Below are 18,071 nucleotides of genomic sequence, written 5' to 3'. Positions count from 1 at the left end.
CGTTGGTTGACTTTGGGCCAACTTCCACCGTCAACTGTTTACTGGGTCGGTGGCGAAGATTGATGTCGTCCCATGCTTGTGTGACTTTGATCAACCATAACCAAATAAATTAATTTTTGAACCACGGCGGCTTCACGCCCGACGTACCTCGTCACCGCACGCGTGCCGGCGTGGTCCACCCTTGACTGGATACTACCGGGAGGACAGCCAACGTGTCGACCGAGGTCGTGAGATAATCCGAGCCTTGCAGATTACGCGATGAATATAAATTGTGTTTGTGTGCCGTATATTCCACTGCTACACAAATGCACGTTTTGCAAGTTTGGTAACGCGACCTTTTCCCTAATTGCCGTTGCTGCTTTGTGGCCCGGGCTGATTTAAAGATTTCTTATCAGGCCACAGGATTTAGTCTCTAAAGCATTTTTGTTCCTTAATTGTTAAAAACAAAAGCCCTCGCCCATACACTTGTAACAAGAACTGAGACCGGCGAGGAATGGGGTTTTGCGTTGGAACGTGCAACTCGATTCCTGGGCACTTACATTTTTTTTTACTGTTGTTTAATTTTCTCCTTAGTCTTGATGGGACGAGAAGTCGGCGACTTTTTACCTCACCACAACCCCGGCAACCTTACCTCCACCTCGCTCCTAACCCCCCACCACCACCCACCCACCCACCGCCCCCGGCCACACCACCACCACCACTCGAGCTCTCTGTGCTCCCCGACCTCTCCCCACGATTCGGTTGATTAAAATGTTAACGAAAGCATAAACGGCTCTGACAAAATGACGGGTGGCGCATTAAACGGCGTATCTAAATACGAAGTAAATGCTGGAAAACTCATTTCTTAGCTTCGCTGTATCGGGTTTAAAGGGGGCCTCTCCTTCTGTCGCCAATGCATTTTATTCCGTCCCCCCCCCCCCCCCCTTTTCATGGTCTGCTAATGCAAGCGGAATACACATTTTTTTGATCTATTGTGCTCAACTGTACGCATTTCATAGTTATTTAAATTGAAAGTAAGACGTGCGTTTTTTTTCTTAACATTTTTACAAATGCTGCTGAAAACTTAATATTCATTCCCAGAGAAAGTAATTGCTCTTATTTGTGCCAACATAATGTTTATTCACAAACTCTAAAAGGGTTATAGAATTGTCAAAGCTAACTAAGACGCATTTTTTTTACCCAGCGTACACTCTGCTTCTCAAAACTTTATATGTTACCCGCTTTTTTTCTATTTTCCCGGGACATTGCATATTCAGGATTGGGTTTTTTTCTTATTCTTGAAAATAAACCCAAAGTGTGCATTGCTTTCGTACTTTCCAAAGCGTCTTACGACCCGGAGAATACGGTAAATGGAACGCAGAACACAATTCGCGACAACTTATTCTGGGTTTAAAATTCAGAGACAACGCTTTTTCCCCTGCATGTCTGCCGCACGCATGTGTGTGTGTGTGGCTCTCTAAACGAGTGGTCACCTGATTTTTTTTATTTGTGTTGATTGTTAAAGTAACCCTCTTCCCAACCGTGAATACACACCGCCACTTTGCGGTTAACTTGGGCACACTCGTTAGTGATCGTAAAGACGGCCACATATACATACGTGCTGTCTGAAATAAAAATTTTGAAAGTGGTACAATCTCATGGCTGATTAATTGCCTATTAATTTGTTAATAATGTAATAAAATCAAACTGTGTTTTACACGTGTGTTTGATTAATTTGAGACAACGTGCCCCTTGCAAAGCTTTCGTTGCGCAGGAAGCAGATGTCTGCTGCCTGCTGTGCAGTTGGATTTAAAATGTTTATAGTAGTTACAACACTGAAAAATGCGGTATCATTGATTTACTCACGTGATAATAATGTGCTCCGTAAATGAGAAAATTAAACACTTCGTTTTTCACTGCCAACACAGTACATTTATTCATTCGCTGCCATTCACATGTGTGACATCGTGGAAGACAAATTGGGCAGTTTTTAATGCTGTTCAAAATAAATGTCGCCTTTATAAATTTGTGAAACCTCAAATTTTTTAAATACAAATATTAATTACATTTCTGTGTAAAGTTTGCAATTAATTAACTGGACACGTTAGCAGAGCATGTTTGAGAAGCACCGGCTAAAACACGGTGAGCCGTTCCGGACTTGACTGTTAAAACCAAACAAAAACCCGGATAATTTTTCTCTTTGCACGTTTTCTTCGGACTGCCTCGTGCAGTGAATGGGTGCTGTGTGTGAAGCCCTGTGTTGCCTGTGGTGGTGGTGGTGGGGTGAAGTGTGGGAACTGCACCTCCATTCCATTTGGCCAGAGCCGTTGTCGTACTCCAGGGAGCTGTGGCTTCACCCAAGGCCCCCCCACCTCCACCAGCAATCAAATTAATTGTTGAAATTTAGCGCCATAATTCGATTTAAGAATTAATTCCTTTTTTTATACGCTTTTATTTAACTCACTCTGTTGTTGTTGTATCTTCAAATATTGTAACTCGATTTTAACCCACTTCCCAATGTGGTATCGACTGCAAACTTGGTATACTTATGTCATACTGATGACAATACCATATTCTATCATAAAATATATATATATATATTTTTAAACATTATTCTTTATATGTTATATGTTTCGGCTTGGGTATAATTGGAGTCGTACATTTCATAAAAGCGTGTTTTAAAAAAAGTTTTAAAAATCTATTATTTTGTACGGACGCTGCCCATGGTGTGCTGAGTAGTGGTCAGCACGCTGGACTTGCGACCCAGAGGTCACCCCCCCCCCCCCTCTGTCCACACCATAGTTGGTCAATTGGCAGCTCGCTTGTGGTAAAGTGTGCGCATTGCTGCCTATTCCCAGACGCCCGGCCAGTGTGGGAGAGTAGGCCAACTGCCCTCTCTTGGGGCCCCTCTAGTGGAGGCCCTTCCACCAGCAGTGGCGTGCGTGAAGAATTGCAGGGCTGCACCTTTACATTTTTACAATGTGTATTGTTTCTTATTTACTACACCTCATCTTATTTGCTCCATTAGCCAAAATATAACAGCATATAATTTGCATATACTTGACACAGATAAAACATCAATTCCCACACGCGACAGGATGCACGTATCATGAAGCGTACTAATCGGTATAAATTCATTATTAAAAGCAAATATAAACACAAATCTAGGTTGAGTCTCCACGTGCCAATACACTCCACATGTTGTTAAGCCCTTACCTTCCTAGACCAATATTATCTATCAGCATTTCTTCAAGCAAGCAAATCTGTGGACCAGTTGTAACCTGGCTCTCATCAGTGGAGTCGGGAATTCGTTAGTGGCAAGGGCATTCTCAGTGGGCTCCATCGTAGGGATGTCCCTCCACTTTAATTTTAGGAGCGTTTTAACTCTTTGCTGCAGGACTACTTTTACACATTACCTCAACACAATGGAGCTTATACATTTAAATTATATTCGTACTTGGTCATGGCTATGACTCGGATCACGTGGGTTGCGCCGTAGCCTGCCACACTTCCCCTCGCTGCGTTCCTGAATATATATTTGGGCGGTGATGTAATTGCCTTTGAATGCAATTAAGTTGTTATGTTAAAACACTGATTTTTTAATTGCAACTTTGCATGACATTACATGGATCACTTTTCGCGGGTCTGTACATTATGGGAAAATAAAGTGCCTAATAATTTTTTTTTACTTGCTGCCCCTGAAAAAAAAGGATGTCACTGCCACAGTGCATTATGGAGAAATGTTCAGAACGAGCAAAGAGAAGTGGCCCAGCGACTGGTGCCTGTTTGCAAGTGTAATCTTGGGTATCGCATGTCTTCCGAATACCGCTATCCCACACACGTAGGTCGGGAGGTCACGACACCAGGGCTGTAAGCCAACCTATTTAACTGGGACACAGGCGAATGGGAGCTGCCACAGCAGCGTAACGGTTAGGACACCAGACGTGGCATGCTCGAATTAAACGCGTACGCTACGACTGCGGCGGCGAAGCTTGAACACTGGGCACGGTTTGATAATTGTGGGCACTCCCGCCTCTGGCCAGTGTGGAATAGTAGACCGAATTCCCTCTAGAGCTTCCTTTAGTGGAGGACATCCCGCCAGCAGTCGTGTGAGCGAGCAATTGCAGGGCTGCACCTTTACCTCCGATTCATTGCCTCCGTTGCAGTTGAGACATAGATATGCGTCGTTCTTGTTACGTAAGGACAATGAAACAACGTTGCCGAGCCCATTGTAATTTTAAGGCCACTTGGGTAAGATTTTGTTTCCTTTCAAGTTTTAACAAGAATTTACAATATGACGCCGTGTCGTTTGGCGATATCTTTCTCATTTATGAGTAAACAGTTGTGAATGCGGCGCTGACGGATGATTCTTTAGATGGAGACGGGTTGAAAAGAAGTTTGTAAATTCAAAACATACGTTTGCTCTTTCTGAGAGATGGTTGTAACCAGCATTCCTTTCTGGAACAGGGCCCTGTTTCCCCGTCTTTACGCGGCGAAGTCACGCAGAACCTTTGCTTTGACCTGGATTTAAACGAAGCCGCGTCACTTTGCCGCACCACCTGTCTGGCTTCTCGTCAATATCAATGCGAACGTTCTATGAGCGATTCTACTCCTTAAGGTCTATGCCAAATGGCCAACAACACCCAGTGAAAATAACGTCTGTCACATTTTATCTGGCTCGGCAAGGTCTTGCCGGGAAAAACCTCGATTGTCGATGCTTTGGTGTTATGGACCAGTCCAGTCTATTCTGGATGAGTTTCAAGTAAACGTTTTGTCGATATCAGATGGTGGATATTTAGGTGCCAATTTCTGATCAAAGTTTGTATTTTCAAATTGCTTATTCCTTACCGTTACATTTTGCTGTAACGGGAAACTCGGATTCCTGTCTGCGTTATTGGCTACCGCCATCTTCCATCAGCGTCGTCAGATTTGATCTATCCACTGCTGGACGAATGCCATCCCCTCAGTCTCGTGTTGCAACATTCCCCCTTTGCAACACGAGAAGAAAGACACGTCTCAGCTATTCATTGTCTAAGGGAACCAATTTTTTTAAAGCACTTCGTAGTTTTACGAGGTGACGCATGTATACGAATATTGATTTTCATATTTTTTTATTAAATGAATGGATAAATGTTTGCGTTGAACAATACGTGCATATGCAGTCCACGTGTCTAACGCTGCACCCCGCTGTTGTTTGTTTCAGACGATGTCGCAGGAAGAGCTGCAGGCAGGTGTGTGCCTCGATCAAGTTGTGTTGTGTGGTTCTTTTTTTACAACAGTTCAGAAAGAATTGTGAAGTCTCCTTTATAATTTTAACTCAAACGTGATCACACGAACGTAGGGCCTGTGGACAGCTTCGTGTTACCCCGTTTTGTGTTTAGTTTGTTGTCCTTCCCCCGCACCTCCGATTAGCACGGTTGGCTACGTGCGGTGCGAAAGAAGTTCAACGTACACACACACACACCCTGACAGCTAGAGTGGTGGGTGGGGAGGGCCGGCTCAGGTTCTGGCAATTCTGCTCCGGCCATGCACGCAGCCAGAGTTGACGGGCAGAGGAGTTAATCTCGTCGTCAAAAATACAACCATGGCTGTACTGAACAATTTGCCTGTGGACCGACTCGATTATTCCAAGGTGACAGGCAAATGTGAACATGGCCACTGACCGAGCGCTGTTCTGTGGCCCAGTGTCTGCGTACCTGGAGGAGGGAGTGTTGGTGCGAGGTCTCTGGAGGGAGAGTCTGGAGGTCGTCATCGCTAAAGTGGCCCGGAGCTTCACGTTGGTGCTCGAAGACAGCGGGGCCCGGGACAGCCCCTGGTGCTACTTTGTCATCAAGGTAAGCCGATGATTTTATTCAACATAGTTTCAAACTCGTGTGCGAGTTCAACCCAAGGTGACAGAAGTTGCGGAATTAATAATGAAAACACATAACAGGGTTATTATTTGTTTCTTTCGGTTAAGTCACGTCTAAAGATAAAATAATAAATTAAATTAAATAATAGAATACGACGTTTCGATTGCAACACAAGCAATCATCATCAGGTATAATGAAATAGCGACATAAAATCTAACCAGAAAACTATAGACAGACATATTAGCAGACAGATATCACCAAGATACATAGCGAGAGCAACACAGGTAACAGAGAGGGGTGATCGTCTCTGTGTGGTGGCCTTAAATAGACAGAGGGGGGGGCGGAGGCAGAGAGAGGGAGGAGGGTTAGAGAACAAATTAGCATATCAATGAGTGGTCAACAGACGTGGTGCTGCGAATGCGATGGCACGGCAAGCAAGCCTGAAAATCAGGAGAAGGACACACTAAAATTAAATAACCTAGTAAAATATCGAAATGTAATGTAATACAACACAGAGGGTCGGTCAACACACAATTAACGCATAGCCTGGTTGATTACGTATTTCAAAGATTGCTAAGTTAGAATTTAAGTGTGAACAATCTAAAGAGAGGACACAGGCAGAGAAAACAAGTCGCCAGAGAGAGAGAAAAAAGATAAGCTTAAAACTTCCCCGTAGAAGTGGTTCAATCTTAATTTTAGAACTTTCGTGACTGCAGGAATTATTATTTGTTTCTTTCGGTTAAGTCACGTCTAAAGATAAAATAATAAATTAAATTAAATAATAGAATACGACGTTTCGATTGCAACACAAGCAATCACCATCAGGTATAATGAAATAGCGACATAAAATCTAACCAGAAAACTATAGACAGACATATTAGCAGACAGATATCACCAAGATACATAGCGAGAGAAACACAGGTAACAGAGAGGGGTGATCGTCTCTGTGTGGTGGCCTTAAATAGACAGAGGGGGGGGCGGAGGCAGAGAGAGGGAGGAGGGTTAGAGAAAAAATTAGCATATCAATGAGTGGTCAACAGACGTGGTGCTGCGAATGCGATGGCACGGCAAGCAAGCCTGAAAATCAGGAGAAGGACACACTAAAATTAAATAACCTAGTAAAATATCGAAATGTAATGTAATACAACACAGAGGGTCGGTCAACACACAATTAACGCATAGCCTGGTTGATTACGTATTTCAAAGATTGCTAAGTTAAATTCTAACTGATGATTGCTTGTGTTGCAATCGAAACGTCGTATTCTATTATTTAATTTAATTTACTATTTTATCTTTAGACGTGACTTAACCGAAAGAAACAAATAATAATTCCTGCAGTCACGAAAGTTCTAAAATTAAGATTGAACCACTTCTACGGGGAAGTTTTAAGCTTATCTTTTTTCTCTCTCTCTGGCGACTTGTTTTCTCTGCCTGTGTCCTCTCTTTAGATTGTTCACACTTAAATTCTAACTTAGCAATCTTTGAAATACGTAATCAACCAGGCTATGCGTTAATTGTGTGTTGACCGACCCTCTGTGTTGTATTACATTACATTTCGATATTTTACTAGGTTATTTAATTTTAGTGTGTCCTTCTCCTGATTTTCAGGCTTGCTTGCCGTGCCATCGCATTCGCAGCACCACGTCTGTTGACCACTCATTGATATGCTAATTTTTTCTCTAACCCTCCTCCCTCTCTCTGCCTCCGCCCCCCCTCTGTCTATTTAAGGCCACCACACAGAGACGATCACCCCTCTCTGTTACCTGTGTTGCTCTCGCTATGTATCTTGGTGATATCTGTCTGCTAATATGTCTGTCTATAGTTTTCTGGTTAGATTTTATGTCGCTATTTCATTATACCTGATGATGATTGCTTGTGTTGCAATCGAAACGTCGTATTCTATTATTTAATTTAATTTATTATTTTATCTTTAGACGTGACTTAACCGAAAGAAACAAATAATAATTCCTGCAGTCACGAAAGTTCTAAAATTAAGACATAACAGGGTCTTTTTTAGAAGTTCCACTCCTGCTGCAAGCTGGGTTTTTGATTCTGTATTCTCCAGAATCAAACTCGGGTCGCCAGGTTCGATGCGCAGTACGCTGACCGCTGCACGCACCACTGCTCCATAGCTCTTACGAATACATTTCTCTCTCCTATCTCCCGTTATGTTCAGTATGCCTGTGGCCTGCTGCCTCCACTCTGTTCGGCAGTCCGGCCCTTAACACAGAATGCTTGGGACACCCCTGCGTATATAAATGATAGGCCAGTGGAAAATATATCGCTTTCCTGTGGTGAGAAGTCTAATGCAGTTGAGCACAGCTGCTCCGAGTTGGCATGAGGTGTTCATTATGCATGTTACATGCGTGCCATTGTGGTGCAATTATGAGCTTTTTGTATGAGACTCGCATTCCTCTAACTCCCACATTTAATGAAGCGCACCGTAATACAATTACTCGATTTTCATGTAGCACCAAGAGTAAATCAAATTTTCAATTGATTGAGTTTCAAATATGGTTTTATTGCTGCAATTTTTTTTTATTAACGGTGTTCAGCGAATGTTACGTTGAGTAAGCGGACGTGATTGGCTCGGCAGCCTCCACTTGTGCTGCCCTGCCGTGCGTTCCGATATTAAACGTAGAGAGACCTCAGATTTTAACTGCAGTTGTTTATGAGTTCTGTGAAATTCAGCTTGACTTTTGTTTACTTGGCTCTCTTCAACTCAAACACGAGCTCAACATCATTTTTGTACCCGGATTAAGCGGCAGTCTTTTTTTGGGGGGTAAAAAAGATTATCTGTTTCCGATGTTTGAGAAGCTTGCCCGGGCATTGATGCTGCAGCCTACCACTGTCAGGTTCGCGGTTATCCGTTAACCAAACAAAAACACATGTGCCGTGCCGTGCTCCGGCCTGCGCCTCCGCCACACCCGCACACGTGACCGCGTCTCTCCCAACCCTCCTCGGATCCCTCCACTGGCTCCCCACACGATCGACTTCAAGATCAGCTTCACCATTTGTAACATCCCACCTACACGGACTTACCCCTGCCTACAACTTCCCCTCAGCCCAAATTTCTTCTTTCAAACTCAACCCCCGCCCCCCAGTTCCAGATTATCTTTGTACATTTCAGTAATATTCTTTAGGTCTTGCGGTAAAGCCACGTAGATAGAAAAATATAAAAAAAATATGACGATGTTTCGATCGCAACACAAGCAATCGTCCTCTCTCACCTGAAGACGATTGGTTGTGTTGCGATCGAAACGTCGTGATATTTGTATTATTTTTCTATCTACGTGGCTTTACCGAAAGACCCATAGAATATGTATTCCTGCAGTCACGAAAGCTTTAAGTCATCATTTCAGTAATGTGATGAAGAATGGAGTTTGAAGATATTGGGTTTAAATAATTGTTAACCAGCATTTTATTTATTTCACGTTTGAAGGGGCGGTGGCATTGTCCAGTGGGAGAGTATTTGCCGTGTATTCCAGAGCTTCGTGGTTTGACACAAGCGGCTGTCCTGGTTAATACTGCGGGTGTATTCACCAAAACAAGATAGCGTCGTCTGTTTCATGGTGGGGCGCCACGGTGGCGAGATGTTAACTTCCTCGCCTGGTATGCAGGAGGTCGTGGGTTCGAACCCAACCCTGACGCGTGTATATGTGGTGTTTGCACGTTCTCCCCGTGGTCGTATGGATTTTTCTCCTTGTCCTCCGGTTTTTCCCTCCACATTTAGAAGCATGCTTTTAGAGTATTTGGCTGCGATACCTGTCCACGTGATAAGCCACTTGGTTGAGCTATCATTTGTGGCCAGGTCGCTTCTGAAAAAGAGCTGTATAGCTCAGTGGGCCTTACCTTGTAAAACAAATTAATTAGTTTTTAGTTCAAAGCGAATGTTGAAAATCCCACGCTGTTATTTAGAAAAGGGTAGGCCATGTGTGCCGGCCTCACGGTCAAAATAAAAAAATTACTTGCAATTTGCCTATTTGGATAAAGCCACATAGCAATATCTTCCCCGACTGTGAAACTACTGCAGGCTGCAATCGTCCATGAAATGTAATGCCTTAGCGATCGCCTTAATTCCTAACATGAAATTCTGATTCTTGGAGAAACACAATGGGTAGAGTTTGTAAACGGATGATATAGAGATGCCTGCCAATGTTGTGTCCGTGCGAGTGAGATCCGTGTTGTGCTCCCCGGTTGCCACAGGTGTGCCTGCAGATCTTCCAGCTGTTGGTCTCCGATTTGAGAAGTATCCTGGAGTCGCGAGAGAGGGTTGCTATCCACCACAACCTAACAGTCATCCTCCAGTCTCTACTCCAAGTCGTTTCTGGCCTGGTGAGACATTCATCGAGACATTCAAGTCTTGTGTATCAGCGTATCCGCTGGACTGTGTATTTTCAATATCGTTGAGATGTATTATATGCGTCATGTGTGTATTTTGTTTTCGTTTAATTGTGAGTATAGCGTTTACACTGTGATGCTTGTGTGGAATACAAGAGCCATGTTTGTGTGTGTGTGTGTGATAGTTCCCCGAATTAGTCTGCCGGGGGTTATTCCCGCCTTGATTTTTACGACTTGGCTTTGCTATACGTTACGATCAGCCCCACGCAAACACTGTGGTTGTTATTGTTGTTACATATTTCTGCACGTGAGCACAATGTCTTCAGGAAAACGCACTTAAGCTGACATTTAAAGGTGTCATTTTTCTGCCCGTGACTTCAAATGTTACGCAACGTGCCGTGATAGAGCACTGCAACTTTATTGCTGCTGTTTCGCAATACAGTTGCACATTACCCACAAATGGAAAACGATCGTGGGTAAAGCCACCTACGATCTTGGCACGGCAATGTCGAGTGAAAATCACGGCCTAGTGCGGGGAGTAAAACAATAAATCATGGAAATGCCAAGGAACATGGTGGGATGGTGCCCAACCAACTAAACCGCGTTTTGTGTGTTTAGTTTGTTGTCCTTCCCCCGCACCTCCGATTCGCACGGTTGGCTACGTCTGGTGCCAAAGTAGTTCTGCATACATACGTACATCAAAGTCAAACAAATAAATCAAAGCAAATGTAATTGCTTTGACATCTGAATACATTTGGATGGAATCCATTGCAACAAATGTGGATTCATTAATTCACGATGTTTTCATCGATTTTGGTGTGAAATGGGGGAAGCCCATGGCCTCTCACCCGCTCCGTTTAGATGACAGCGGTATCGGTGGCGGCAGGGGTCGTCATCACCACGGCCGCGATCGCCGGTCCCTGCTGCTGCTGCCTCCGCTGTGGAGCAGAGCGGTGACGAGCATCGTCGGTGATGGAACTGAGATGCCGGAAGGATTGCGCTCTCCCGGCCTTTAGTCCTCATTCGTATTGATCACAGGACAGTCGTATGGAGGTTTTAAATACTGTGCCTCAAGTTTAGAATGCATATTGAATGTATTAGTTTTGCCGGGCAGGGCCTTGTAATGATGGCACTAAGCCAAGGGAAGCTTTTGGAGAGAGGTTAACTGGTGAAGTCACCGGTAATGTGATTGCTATTCCCCATTGTTCATGATATATGTCTACAATATGTTGCATAGAATCTGTAAATGATAATAAAAGCCCATCATTCCAGAAAAATAGTTCAGGCTAATTAAAAAACAATGCACAAAACGTGCACAAACACCACTTGTCATCTATAATAGAGGTTTTTTGGGTTAGATCGCGTAAGTATATAAAAGTGTCGTTAAACCCGCCACCACCCGACACAGCCAACTAGTAAGGTTTGTCACGTAAACAGAACGTGCCAATTCGTCACTAGTACAGCACAGCGGTGTGTTGGAGAGCCAAGCCACAACATTTACAATCTGAGTACGACGTTTCGCCAGTAATTACAACTAGCTTCATCAGTCTAACGAAACAGGAGGACTTCTCCACCAATCTGGCTGTCGCCTGATGAAGCTAGTTGTAATTACTGTCGAAACGTCGTACTCAGATTGTAAATGTTGTAAACTTTCTCTCCAACACACCGGTGTGCTGTACTAGTGACTAATTGACACGTTCTGTTTACGTGACAACCCTTACTAGTTGGCTGTGTCGGGTGGTGGCGGGTTTTAGCGACACATTTATATATTTACCCGATCTAACCCACAAAACCTCTATTATGGATGATATTGGTCGCGAAAGCCTGCGTCTTAAACCGCTTGTCATTTGTGCATGATGCTTAAATCATCAGCAGATCCTGAAGAAGTGCATTGTGGTCTTCGTGTCTTCGGTGACCATCAAATTTAATTTGAGCAACGTGTGTGCATCTGTCAGTCTGCTGCCTATCAGTCGTCACATTTTCTCAAGTAAATTTTGATGATGACCAAAGCAAGACAGACCACAATGCACTTCTTCAGGAACTGTTGATGGTTTTTTTTTTTGGCATAATGGACCAAGGCAGAGTGCTGTTTACACGCTTTTGAACGCATTCATTTGGATCGTTAACGTCACACATTGTGGCACGGGAAAAGGATCCCCGGATGATTGGTTTGGCGTGTAAAGCAGATGATGACCAGTGCTAAGCACACAGTGTGTGTGTGTAATGTTAGCACCGAGTAAACAAATCTCTGGTCTAAGTTGACATCAGTTCCTAGCTGCCGGATTCTCCAATCTCAACATTCTCCCCGTGCGGAACTTCAACACAACATGCATCGTCGTTTAAAAAGTGTCTTGAGGTTCTGTTTTTATTTTAATTGGCAAAGGCTTGGGCATTAAATTGACACCGAGGAAGATGAACACACCTTAAGTTGACGTTTGGGCAAATTGAAAAGTGTTATAGAAGTGGGTTTCAGCTTCCAAGGGTGGGACTTTAAACCGTTTGGTGGGACCATCCTGAAAATGGTCCCCATATTCAGTGGGACTCTCCTGGGAATACAAGAGTTGTCGTAGTCGTAATAATGCTGACATATGTAGAACTGTAAAATACTACTTTCTCACTGGGATTTCGTGTCTGTACTATATACTTAGTTATTTTTTTTTAAAGCTCGATAGAACGTGCTTGTAAAAGAACGTGGCAAGTGGTGGTTATCATGTTCTCCCAGAGGGGCGAGGGGGCGGGGGGGGGGCAGGAAAAAAAAGTTCAATTTGCCGTGGGCCTCACACCCAAGAGGGCCCCAGAGTGGCAGGCCCCGTATTATTTTTTCCACTCGCGCGTAAGCGGCCCCACGTGGCATTATGCCGCGGGCCCTCCACGCCCCCCGGGGCCTTCCAGAAGCCTCTGGGCAGCGCTGTGGTTATGAAATCGGGAAACACGGCGGTGGGCATTGCCTACAGAGGACGCCATGAGAGGACCGAGCATGCTTGGCCTCTCTGCAGACTTCGTTTCTGTTCTAGAAGCATTTCGTCACCAAACCGTCGTCGTGCTTGAACTATTCGTCTCGTGCGGTGATGGGATTGGTTGTTTGCTAATTAAGCAATACAAGCGCAATAGATGCCATTAAGGCAATGATGTCCTTTATTACATAACCTCATGCGTCGTTTTCATTAAAACGTTTTATACGTGAATCAACTCTGTATTATTGCTCTCATTGCTTAATGTCAACGGTGGCTGCGAAATATTATGTGATTTTTTTTTTAAATGAAGTTGTGCTGTTCCCTGTGCCTACAGAGCCAGGCTTTAAATCCCTCATTGTGCAGTGAACCATAAATGTGAACAGATGTCCTTTCGCGCGTTGCAGATTCCACATCCCGAGTATTGCGCGGTAATTTCTAGCATCGCGAGTAATACATTAAAAGTGAAGGTCAGGAGGTCATCACGGTCAATACCATTGATGCCACCGCAATGCGATGGCAATGTGGCTTTATATAGCATCCAAATAAAATCGCATCTCAAGGCCGCTGTACATAAACGGTGGGAATATTTATTCTGTACAGACGGTCAAAGGAAAAAATGGGAGGTCTTGAGTCTGGACTTGAACGGAGGGGGCGGCAGTGGGCAGCACTGATGCCTGGGGGAAGAAAGTTCCACACGATGGGGGCAGCAGGAGAAAGCAAGGGACCTCAAAGTTGACACACGACCTTTGAGGCTCTGTCTTAGAGTATCCCTCCACCTGCGTTGAGGTCTCCACTTGGGAGATGGGCTACATCGCGAGTGGAGTCTCCCGTCGGTGGCTGATAAAAGAGGATGTCTCGTCAAGGGTCGCCGCACTCGTCGCGTAGTACAACCGCTAACGGCAGGTGCCGCCTCCAGCGCACCGGTGACTCCCGCATACATGGGGAGAGAAACAGCGACCGCCTGTGTTGTACCAACCGACCACAGAGCGACACGAGAGCCACTTCACCTTTTACTTTTGTGCGCTTTTTTGCTTCGTATCGCTGAAACCTGCACCTCCGATTAACGCGGTTTGGCTACGCACGGCTCGAAAGAAGTTCGGCAGCATGCACACACACACGCACAACGAAACGCGCTGCCCTCCGTTGCGCCAAACGGCGCAATCGTTGTGAAAGCGCGCGACCGCAACGAGGTGTGCGCGAGAACAAACGCGGACACTCGCGCGCGCAACCCTCGTTCCCGCAGGGCGCGGAGAGGCGCGCGCGCGCGTGCCTGGGTCTGCGCGCGTGCCTGGGTCTGCGCGCGTGCACGCGAACCGTTGCCTGCACGCCGAGCCGCCGGTGCCGATTAATGAGTAGCAGGTGCCCGGCCACGGCGGCAGCGGCAGCGGGGGTCGCGGTGACCAAATCCATTAGCGTCAGCAACATTTCCAAGGCTTACGGATCACGCACCACAATTAGCGCTCGTTACACGTGACTGGTCTGGGAAGTGACTAAACTGCATCTAAAATAGTTAATTAGCCCTGTAAAATTAAAGTCTGGGGCTCCACAATAATAGCCCCATTTTTTTGTTTTAGTTTTTGAATATCTCAATGTTACCCGTGTGAATGACGAAGGCTGGGAAATGCCTCTGAAAAAAAAAAAGGAATTGATTAAGTTGCTGGCGCAGACGTAAGGTTGAGTGAGGGGGTTGGAACCAGCTTGCCAAGGGGTTTACTATAACGAGGAATGATTTATTTCAATTTTTCACACAGGCGTCTAATGAGAGGGCCCTAACGTTTGATGCCAAGTGTTGTGGCTAATCCACGCCTCAAATACACATTTTTATGAAACTTGTTGAAATAAAAATAAATTTTAACTCTGCGGTCTGACATTTGAGCCTTGCCAGTGCCATATTGGCAGGAAGGGGTAGGCCTTGTGAGCTCACGAAGCAGGAGGGGAGGAGGCAAGTAGAACGGAGATGAATATGGTGCAACACTGTTGCAGTCATTCCAGTAATTCTGGGGCATCAGTCGACAACAACCATTTTAGACGGATGGATTATTGGCGAGAGATAGTTAAAATGCGAATATATTTAGCAATGCCGTGAGCTTTTTAACATCATACTTGGTCGAACATTCTTCACCATCGCTGGCCGTCCGACAGTACAAGCTGGCTTCTCATCGATGGAAATTGCCCACAGATGCGTTCCCAGACTTCCGTGCCTCTCCCTTGCCTTGCCTCACTTCGCTGAAAACATTTTAATGAGGGCGGCCTTTTTTAGGGAGGGTAGGCAAGGGGTGGGGGCGTGTGGAGGGGCTGGCTGGCTCTGTGAAGGTGGTGGTGGGGAGGTTGGCGCTACAATGGGAACAGGAGGGACAATAAATAAATAAGCTTCCAACAACATCGCTTTCCATAGGAACAGATGTGGCGTGCACACTAGAAGGCACAATTCAATTTTTTGTTTCGTGGTATTTTTGATCGCTTGGTCTTAAAATAAAAATATAAAATAGTTTTCACGTGCCCTTTGGGATTTACGTGTTTGTTACAGAATAAGTTGATTACTCTGGCCGGGTAAATGAATATACCGTTGTGCTGCCCCAGTGTATTTTGGGGTTTTACCGCGCGCGGTTTGGCACGATGTCCGCCGTTCCGCTCCGCGTGTTACGGGCACGAGGACCGAAACGTCGGACACAGGCGCGGGAGCGCGACAGCGCCGTTGTTGCAGCGTGGCACGGCTTCTCTAGAACGCGGGAGCCGGTCCACCACGGGTTATGCTGTGTTCTGTTCGGCTGCTCACGTGACGGAGTGTACGTTAAAATGTCTACGGTGAGGCCCCACTGTGGATTCCATTCAAGACCGGCGCGCGATATTTTTCGTTTTTCATTTTGAGAAGGCCTTGCCCAAATTTTGACATTTCCCAGGAAAAAGTCACATTTGTGATGTATACATTAACAGTTAGGAAGTAAAAATGTAATTGAGTATTTTTTAACCAAGCAAACATAAAATGTATTCATCCTTATAATAAGTGCACAGACTGGGTGGATTTACAGTTGAATGAGTCAGTGTGTCTTAATTTCATGGTTGAAAGTAGTTGTGTTCAGAACTTGGCTCATGGTTAGATTGCTACTTTATTTTAATATGCGGTGAACCACTTCCGGCACTTTTATTTCAATTAAGCCAATTCTGTACTTTTGTAGCTACTGAGGAAAGCTTGTGTTGACTGATTAGAAAGGCTCAGTTGTAAGGGTGGCTTTATAGGCCGAATTAACAACCATAGGAGGCCTGATAGTGTGTACAAAGGCACAGCAATGAAGAGGAGTGTGCTTGTATTTATCTAATTGTGTATCATATAGGCATGCTGCCACGGTGTAATGGTTAGCACACTTGACTTGTCATTTCGAGGTCACGGGTTCGAATTGGTCTCTCGGCACGCCAGTTGAAGCGGTGGTCAATTGTGGCGGGGTCAAGTGTGGGGGGGGATTCCTGCCTGCTTCCACGCTGTCTGGCCAGCGTGGAAGAGGAGGCCAAATACTCTCTTTGACAGGCCCTCTCGTGCTTGCCCTGGTGGAGTTCCTTTCGCCAGCAGTGGCTTTAGCAAGCAATTACATCACTTAACCTTCACTTATTACGTCATATTTATTTCATAAAACCATTAAGCTGAAACGTTCAGTATGTATTTCCTTCTCGGAAATAAATATAATAATAACGTGCAATGCTTTGTCAATCCACTGCTGGATGAAAGCCTTACCACACCGTGTAAGTTGTTGTGGTTGTTTGTCCGTATGTCGGCATGCTAGTCAATGCGCGTTGATGAAGGAGGGGAGATATTGAGGGCCGAACGAGATATCAGCTGCCACTGATGTCAGCTTTAGCTGCGAATCGAACTCGGTGTGCTAACCACTGTGCCACCACTCCCCATGTAGCACGAATATGAAATATTGCGCTGGGATTTGAACCTTAGATCCTTGTCGTTTAACGCATTTTTCTTAGGTTTTTTCGGTAAAGTCACGTAGAAAGTAAAATAAAATAAAAACAAAAATCACGACGTTTCGGAGGCAACACAAGTCTCCGTCATCAGGTGGGACCGTCACAGCCAGATTAGCTGTATCAAGTGAGGCAATGATTCAAGATGTAATCCCTTAAAAGCGGGTTGAGGGGGGAGGGAGAGGGAGGGGGGAGCTCATCAGACTATGGTAGCCAATGAAAGGAATGTATCGGGAGGGAGGGGGGGCGAGAGCCAAAAGGGTGGGCGATGGACGCATTGCTTGTAACCCAGTACGCTACAGCATCACTGGCCTGAAGTACTGATTAACGTACATATATAGTAAAACACAAGGGTTATACGCTTTCTCAACACTAAGGGCGTTTTTACAGTACTGTATTGTGTGAAAGGTTTTGTCATCATAATCAGCCGATGGATTCGTGTTTTGCTACCCAGCATTGGGATCCGCAAACCGTGTAGCGGACTCGGGCGGCTTGCAATGATCACGTCTAATAGAGCGTGACGCCCGCATGTCCCTCCAGACCTGAACCATGCAAGTGCGCTGTCCATGTTTACGTTCTTGAACGCGAATTCACCGTGAACATCACCACGCGCTTGCGACGTGGCGCAGTGCGATGTGGGAAAGCCTTGACACGGGCAAACGCGTTCTCCCTGTTGTGAAATAGTGAATTTAACACGCTCATTACCCAGTTTATAAATAGACACGGCCGCTAGCGTGCTGCCTGGGGTCCGTGTCGCAGGCGGAAGTCTGCAGCTGAGACGATTGGTGAATTAAGTCGATTATTTGACTTAAAATTACAATCGACCACTTCCTTTGTGGTCAATTACCCGCCAGCCACCCCCCCACATCCTGACTCCTGAATGCGGGAGACCCCCTGCAAGCCGCACCTAGCGTGACATGGCTGATGATGCCGATGACATCATTATTTTCCCGTCCAGTGGCACACTTGGGAACAGAGGTGA

The 18,071-nt window shown here is 45.3% G+C and overlaps 1 protein-coding gene across 1 annotated transcript in view; it reads left to right on the top strand.

Annotated features, from left to right (window-relative positions):
• The window catches only part of LOC144729825 (uncharacterized), a 119,465-nt gene that overhangs the window by 25,301 nt on the left and 76,093 nt on the right, over nucleotides 1-18,071 (top strand). The window contains exons 4-6 of the mRNA XM_078610340.1: nucleotides 5,183-5,210; nucleotides 5,665-5,813; nucleotides 10,038-10,166. Of these exons, the coding sequence (XP_078466466.1) occupies nucleotides 5,183-5,210; nucleotides 5,665-5,813; nucleotides 10,038-10,166 (306 nt within the window). The remainder of the gene's footprint in view (nucleotides 1-5,182; nucleotides 5,211-5,664; nucleotides 5,814-10,037; nucleotides 10,167-18,071) is intronic.

Source organism: Lampetra planeri, chromosome 33 (genome assembly GCF_965212315.1).
Source record: "Lampetra planeri chromosome 33, kcLamPlan1.2.h2, whole genome shotgun sequence".
Classification (NCBI taxonomy): domain Eukaryota; kingdom Metazoa; phylum Chordata; class Hyperoartia; order Petromyzontiformes; family Petromyzontidae; genus Lampetra; species Lampetra planeri.
This window is presented reverse-complemented; position numbering and strand designations above follow the sequence as displayed.